At 27.0% G+C, this 8,767-nt stretch overlaps 1 protein-coding gene across 20 annotated transcripts in view; it reads left to right on the forward strand.

Moving 5' to 3' along the window:
• Positions 1 to 8,767, forward strand: part of LOC106784475 (TLD domain-containing protein 2) — a 150,822-nt gene that overhangs the window by 97,490 nt on the left and 44,565 nt on the right. For 15 of the 20 annotated variants that reach the window (XM_014744052.1, XM_014744040.1, XM_014744036.1 and 12 more), the window contains 2 exons: positions 5,711 to 5,779; positions 6,784 to 6,890. In XM_014744052.1, the coding sequence (XP_014599538.1) occupies positions 5,711 to 5,779; positions 6,784 to 6,890 (176 nt within the window). The remainder of the gene's footprint in view (positions 1 to 5,710; positions 5,780 to 6,783; positions 6,891 to 8,767) is intronic. The other 5 variants (XM_014744056.1, XM_014744053.1, XM_014744060.1 and 2 more) reach the window with 1 other exon arrangement.

Below are 8,767 nucleotides of genomic sequence, written 5' to 3' on the forward strand. Positions count from 1 at the left end.
AAAGAAGAAAGAAATATTAGAAAACAAACATTGAATATTGAATTTTATTCACTGCAAATGTGAATATAACAAGTTTTATTAAAAACATAAAAAAAAGCATCAATAAAAATTATTTATATATATAAAAAAAAAAAAGAAAATACAAAGAAAACCATTCTATAACAATTACTTTAACCATTCTTTCAACGAATGTATATATCCATCTGTTGTATATCAACTATATATCTATCTAGATTGAAAATAGATGTCAAAAACGAGCTAGAATTTATTTGAATAAACGAATCCTACGCCATGACACAATAACTAAAGGCAGACGCGTTACAATAAATCATTTCGCGTAAATATCCGATAACACCCCGTTAGAAATTTTGTTGTTGGTTTTGCTTAGTTCCACGTAAAAATAAATGAAATAAAAATAAAATCAATCAAAAAAAAAAACAAAGAAAAAGTGAAGAAACGCGATTAATAAAAATGTTGACACGTTGATTCGTTTAATTTTTGTATTTAAATAATGAACGAACAAAATTAAAAATAAATAAGAAGAAGTAAAACTATGATAATTTCGATATAGTTTTGTTATTACTTACGCGCGTATAAATTAAAAAATTTATACAAAGTTTCAACGTAGATAAGTTACGTAGATAAGTTAATATAACGTTTAAACATATATAAGTATTTTTATTTCTATATATATATATATATATATATAGATAAAAGTGTCGATGTTTTTATTAGATGAGAAAATTCATAGATTGGCAACGTGCATCGGAATTATTATTTATATCCACGAGACGACGAGAAGGAACACTTGCAACGGAAGCTTATTGATTCGCCTTCATCCTACGCTTATCCACTACGACGTAAAAGAAAAACGTATTTAAACGTTCTTTATATTATCTCTTCCTCATCTTGTTCTTTTTTTCTTTTCTTCCATTTCGGAAAAAATTTAAATAACGCAAAAGAAAATTTAACACAAATTCTATCTCCTGGGGTTGGGGGGGCGGGGGATAATACGGATGTAAAAATAAATTTGCCTCTTTTGTTTTCTTTTATTTTTTTTTATCTACAATTAGATTATTTTCACTATAACTCGATTATTATTATCTTTTCATGGTCAAATTTTTTTCCCATGATTTAAAAAAAGAATATATATAATCAATAAATATAAATCCATCGAATACTAATTAACAATCGTTATAATAATTATGGTGACACCATTTATTTTTAACGATTATACGTGCACCATAAATTGAAGAGAAAATAAATTACGTGTAAAAAATAATATTCGTTCATAGTTACCCGATTTTAAAGCAGAAATCTCCTCTACGTCCCATAAAGGATTATATCGTCAAAAATATATTAATAATCGTCAATTATTTCGATAATATAAATTCATTAGGATACATCGTCGTCGTCATTATCGATACATCGTTATTTTTTCCTGTTTTATTAATTTTTGTTTTTGTTATCAATAATTTTTTAGTTTCATCTTTTCTTCCTGGAGATTTAATTATAGCGAGACATTGTGAGTGTTAATTAAACGGGGGCCATCGATCGATCATCGTAAAAACAGATTTGCAACATCGTTGAATTTTCTTTTTACGATTTGTATTTTCTCTCTCTCTCTCTCTCTCTCTCTCTCTCTCTCTCTCTCTTTTTATCTGATTTCGAGATTAATTTATAAGCAATAATAATTTTTACCTGTGAAATACTTCATTTCCTCTAAAAATTCGATTTATCGTATGTTACCTTGAATTTCGAGTAATAGCGTAGTAATACCAATCTATTACTATACCATCCTTCTCMMCCCCCCCCCACCCCCACTACCCCTGAAAATCTAGAATTTGTTTTAACGATATACAATATATTTGAAATGACGTTCGATTAATTACATTTCCGTCGACAATTTTTATTTATTTATTTATCGTTTATTTTTTATTTCTATTTTTTCAATCTCGGAATTTAATATATCATCATTATTTTTAATTTCCTTTACATTCGTAGAGAATTTATTTTATTTTTCTTTTTTATTTTTTTTTTTAATTTTTCGATTAATTTTTACCCATATATACACAACAAACGATTGGAACAGATTAAAATGTTATAGAAAATGAAAGAGGGGTAGAAAAAAAAAAATAAGATCTAACGATACGCGTTCATTCGATTTCGATTTCGATTTCAATTTCGATTTCGATCTTGATTTCGATTCGAACGAAATTGAAACTCGACGAAAGCTCGACGATGCAATAAAATTGCACTCGAGTTCCTTTTTATTCGCACGAGTTATGAAGAAACCTTACTGACTCTCTAAATGAGAAACCCCACCTATCCTCCTCCTCCTCCTCCTCCCCCACCCCCGCCCAGGGGAAAAAAAGAAAGTTAATAATTATACTGGTAGGTAATTAAATGAATTGTTAAAAACTATTGTTGTAATAATATATCGAACAACGATAACTGGTAAAAACTTAAATAAAATATATTAAAATAAACGCAATATATATACCAAAAAAAAGAAAAGTTACTTTTATCATCGAAGGAAAATTTAAATATGCGTATAAATTAAAATTAATCGATACAAATTTAAGATTGTTATTCATAAAAAATCGATACACGGGACCGATTGACGAATTTTTTAATCTACTCTGGTAAATGTGTGTAATACAAAAAAATAAACAAAACATTTATATATATACAATTTAGTATATAAATGTTATCGAAACTAGAAAGGGGAAATATACGTCTTATCGATTGATCAATTTGATTAGTTAATAGTGAAAAAAAAAAAAGAAAAAAAATTGTTTATATATAACCGAGCAGGTGTTTTGCTTGAATGCACAAAGAACTCTTTTAGTTGCGTTAAATCGAAAGGAACATCTCCACGGTAATCGTTTCCTCTCACATAAACACATATGCGTAAACACGGACACACACATACACGCATGCATGCATGCTACATGCACGCTTAAATCCATATCTCTGGTCTTACATGCGATTTCGAAAGTCTCGTGCTGCACGAGCAGCTTACTCACATCAAAGTAAAAATGGCAAATCGCCAATTGTTTACCTATTTTTACTCTAAGCAACGCACATATCTTTTAAATTTTCAAATTCCCATTTGTCCTTCGTCGCGTAAAAAATCTTAACTTTTACTGGTGTCAATAATTCTCCATTTCAATCTATCAGCTTTTAAAATACGTATTCTTTTTTTTTTTTATTTGTTTACTAATCGTTCACAGTCGATAAGAACGGAATCTTTAACATCTTTTATTTTTGTTTGCTTTTTTCTTTTTTTTTATTACCGACCGCGATAACGGATCATTTTCATAAACAACGGAAGAAAAGAAATTCTGTATTTAATACACACCCGATATCTTTCGTTTAATTTCGTTTAATTATCGTTAATATGTGGTAATGATTAAATGAATTATTTTTTCTTTTATTTTTTTTTTTGGCGATTTATATTTATAATACTTTTGTTTTTTCTATATCAGAATATTTTGAATCGGTATGATGGTATATTTATACGTTTTAAACTAAAAAAAGTATTAATTATTCTTACGTATTATTGCGTCTGAATCTGAATTTTGATTATAAAACATTTGCCAAGAATATTCGCATCTGGTATAGTGAAATATCACTTTTCAGTCTAGACGTACAAATATCTGGTTTATTTTTTCTTTTTTTATTTTTTTTTTTTTTAAATTTTTATTTTGTATTTTTAGACTCCTATATTCTGTGTTTACTACTGTAACGTAAAATGCTTGATACTCGTTCGAATTGATTGCCATAACGTGGGAGGATTGTAAAGTTTTGAGGATAACGAAAGAAAACTTATATTTTGTGCTTTTCTTATATTCAAAAATAAAAGTTTAACCAATAAAAACATATTGTTTTTATATTAGATTCAAAACTTTTCCATCCCACCCATAATATCCATCGAAATGAAATTTCGATAGAATTATTGAAAATCGTTAGGTAATGTATGAGTGTTGAGAAATGCGTGAATAGATTTGTGTATGCTTACGTGTGTGCGTGTACAGATGTGAAATAAACTTTTATTACAAAAAGAAATGTTACCTTTTCAGACTTCTGGTTCACAAGCTTAAGTACAATTTTTTAATACGAAGATATTCATAAGATTGTTAAATCTAATTTGATACGAGTTGAAAGATTTTGTCATTTTCACAATTTAATTTTAATAAAAAAAAACGAATACACACGCCGCACGCTTTTTGATGCCAACGCATTCTTTTCGTTTTTTTTTTTGAAATGTATATGTTACCGTCATAGCCGGAAATCTGCCATTGCCAGTAATTTCTCGGCATTCTCATCAATGCAAAGAGCCTTCCGATGAGGTTGGAAACAAAAGAATTCTTACAGTTTTTTTTAATTAAATATAAGTTTCATTAAAATATATTCAATCTAAGTATAAAAAATATTTGCCGAAACTTTTCAAAGGAATGGCAAAGTTAGAGAAATTTGCAGCATCTCATTCTTTGACATTTTATGAACCTTTGCAAATTGATTTATAACTCAAATGAGTATTCAACTTGTAGATAAAAGAGTGTACTTTAATGTAATATAAAAATCATTAAAATCTATTTACTTTTAGTATAAAAACATTTGTCAAAACTTTTGAAAGAAATTTCAAAGATGCACAATTTACAGCATTGCATTCTCTGACATTTTTTGAACGTTTACATGCTAAATTTATAACTCGATATAGTATTCTACGCGTAGACAAAAGAATGTACTTTAGTTTAATATAAAAATCATTAAAATCTATTTGCTAAAAGTATTACAAATATTTACTGAAACTTTTTAAAGAAATTGCAAAGATGCACAATTTACAGCATTGCATTCTCTGATATTTCTTTGAAAAGTTTTTGGGGGGGAGGGGTTGCAAATGGCTGTGTGTGTCTGTGCCCGAGAATGTATTCTTTTTAACGTTGTTTAAGTAGTAATTTGATTTTCTATAGAATATCAAAATATTACGTTTAATGCTTAGAAAAAACTGTAAGAATTCTTCTGTTTCCGACTTCATCGGAAGGCTCTTTGCATTAATGAGAATGCCGATGAATTACTAGCAATGGCGGATTTCCGGCTATGACGATAACATATACATTTTTTAATCTATTTTTTTTTAACGCCTTTAAAAGCTTTGAATCAACGATAAGCCTATAAATTTGTGTCATTTTTCTATGGCATCAATTTTTATATCATTTTTATATCATTATTATTATTAATAATTAATAATTAAAAATTAAAAAACGTTACATACGAGATGATTATTTTAAAGTTTCGAGCCTTAATAAAAAAAAAACCTTTTATTTTTTAAAATTATTCAATCCAAATAATGATTATAATTGTCATTAATGAATTTATAGTTATATAACGTAGAGATAAATTAAAAAAAAAAAAAAAAAGAAAACAAAAAAAGAGAAAAATGCAATGGGACCGATGCTCCGAGCAAAATCTTTTTTTCTTTTCCCTTTTCTTCGGACTCTTATTTCTGATTGTTTATTTTACTTTTTCTTCAGTTTTATTTTAATATTTTTGATTAATTTTATTTCTTCTAACGTATACTTCGTTGAGAACAATTTTGTAGCGTTCAATCATTTTTAATCTTATTATTTTTTAAGCTCCACTGCATGTAGAACTGCATGTATTCTTACTGGCCTTGTTTTTGGATTGTTTGTTTAAACATCAGGTCCAGGCGAATGTCCCAGGATATCACACATTCAAGATCTACAGAGAGTCTTATAGGGTCTTACACCAGGTATGTAACATTGTAACGAAAGCTTTTAGTCACCGACTTTTTGACACAGACGAAACGATTTTTGTTTATTTTTTTTTCTCGAACATAAACATTCAAATTCAAAAGAAAAATACATATCTATATATATATATTTTTTCAATTACACGCTCCAGTATGTTTAGTAATGTTTTTTCATTTGAGCTATAGAATTATCTTTTGTTTTTCGTAAGACAATAAAAAAAAAAACATAAATACGAATACGAGTAAATTAAAAAAAAAAAAAAGAAACCACAATTGTTTTATTATTTTAATTAATAATTATTTTAATCTCGAGAGACGAATGACCATATTGTAATTTGAAAATATAAAATTATACGTTCAGTGTTTGTATATTGATCATTTTTGTCAAATTATTGAAACGCAATTAGATTAATTAGAAATCGAATTGGAATTGAAAACAAAAAAAAACATTGCTTAACTTTGATTAATTGCCAATATAAAGAATTATGTGAAATATTAAACGTAAAATTTTAGTTTTTATTTTCGAAATATCTTTGCATTATATTTTTTTATTGTCTTTCGCATCGTTCGCATAATAACGCAGCGTATACACGCACACGCACGCACAGAGGACAAACAAACAAACAAACAGACAGACAGACAGACACATTTGCATATATAAAAACTAGCGCATGCATCTCGCTGCATTTTGAATGTGTTATATTATAATATAATAATATAACGTGTTAGAGATGTTCGCTTTTGTTTTTTAGTGACAAATTTTTAATTGAAAAAAAAAAAGAAAAACAAGATTTTTTCTTTTAAAATGTCAAATATATATAATATATTTAAAAAATCGGATGACGAATCTCGATTCGTCCTTGGAAAATTTTTCTCGACGCTTACGACGAAACGAAAATAAAATAATTGTGTGTTATTATGTATTAGAATAATAATAATAATTAAATATATTGATAAAACGATTAATTAAATTCAATTAGATTATTATTGTAATATTTTTACAGGAGTAAGAGCCGAAGCGTGGATCATGGATTCACAGCGCCCTTCGATTTGGATTCTTTGCGAAATAAGGTCGAAGGACGATTCGAATCGGTCGACAAGCTATCGAAAGGTTAGTACCGTTTTGATTTGTAATTAATATCGAGATACCATCATTTGTCAATCTTTTCAAAATCTAATTATACTTCTAAATGAAGGAAGAGAGAGAGAGACGTTACAAGGATTTTATTTTCATGTCAACCTCGTTTTCTATTCACGATTAATTTTTTGTTTTTTTTTTTTTCCAACACTAATTAAGTATCAATCAAAAATATATGTATGAATATTTGAAATACATAATCATTTGTTGGAATCATCATATTAACATTTCAATCAAAATAATTGGAAATAACAAAATTCTTATTATCCTGATTATTATTACATTTCGAATCTTGAATCGAAATATTGTTAATGGAAAATATATTTCATTTGATATTTTGTTATTTTAAATAATAGTATAAAACATAATATATATAATAATAATAATTATTATTATTATTAATAATAAAACACATTTTTTATTAAATAGCCATGTATATTAGTTATCAAAAATTACAATATATGACATGTTTTTATTTTAAATTAAATTTTATCAACAATACATACACACACACATATAAAAATAATAATAAGTAATGCAAGAAGACGGAAGCATAAGCGTAAGATTTAAAGGAAGAGAATGTAAAAAAATAAATTCGAGGTTGCCCTTGTAACAAGATATCCAGACTAGACGAAGGTCTCAAGATCGTGGCTATTTAACAGCTGTACAACCTTACAACTTCAACGAATTACATTGACTTACTTTCTTAAAGTGGCACGGACGCCATTTCCTTCTCTCTCTCTCTCTCTCTCTCTCTTTCTTTTTTTTTTCTCTTTCTTTGTTCGATCCTATAGCATCACAATAATTCCATTCTTCGATTAACAGCAGAATTGTATCGGTGATCATCTTCACCGATTCATCGTCACGCTTATTTCCATAGTATTCTTTTTATACTAACATAAATGCATCGTATAAAAATACACGTTTCTATAGTTATATAGTGCTATTACATATTGAAGATGAGGAAAGATCGTACAATTGACCTAATAAAAAGAACAAGATTTACGAAATCGTTAAAGTTTCTTCTTCGTTCTAACTTCGCTCATCAATATTATTATTTTTCATCGTTTTATCGTTTTACATGGTTTTTTTTTTCTTCTTCTTCTTTTTCTACGTTATATTGAAAAATTGTTCAAATTCGAGTAATCATAACGCGATTAATCGAACGAATGTATTTTCTTTCTTTAAACATATGAAATATTAATTTGTGACAAATATTTTATTGTTTTTTTTTTATTAATAAACATTTGAAAATTAATTATTCACATAATAATAATAATAATAATAATAATAATAATAATATATAAATAAGAGAGAGAGAGAGAGAATATAACGCTGAAATACGTTGGAAAAAATATTTACCCGATAATCAATTCTTAATGTTCTTTTTTAGTTTCTTTGTTTTTTCCTAACGAATAAAATTTGAATGAAATTATTGAAATTTGTAAAATACGATAGAAATGTAATTAGGATTTTATACCGAGACACGTTTAAAGAATTATCAAATTAAACGAACAAATTCTTTACAAATTTTTATAATATGTAATATAGTATTGAGTATATATCTATGTAGATATAAATACATACAAACACACCTAAATACCTAACATCAATGGATTGCGAAGAACGCGCTGACAAATCGTCGGAGTTCGATATGTGTTTTAGATTTATGCGATTCCAGAGAGTGAATACCGATGATGTTAAATTCAGATCAAATTGTTCGATCTTCAAGTATTAGCATATGCATTCTTGCACAGAATAATTCATAGAATAAATTTATTATTTTGAGTTGAGAAGTAAATACGAACGGAAAATAAATTATATATAATATAATTATATATTATTATATA

The sequence above is a fragment of the Polistes canadensis genome, unplaced genomic scaffold (genome assembly GCF_001313835.1).
Source record: "Polistes canadensis isolate GaletaPanama2010 unplaced genomic scaffold, ASM131383v1 scaffold_36, whole genome shotgun sequence".
Lineage (NCBI taxonomy): Eukaryota > Metazoa > Arthropoda > Insecta > Hymenoptera > Vespidae > Polistes > Polistes canadensis.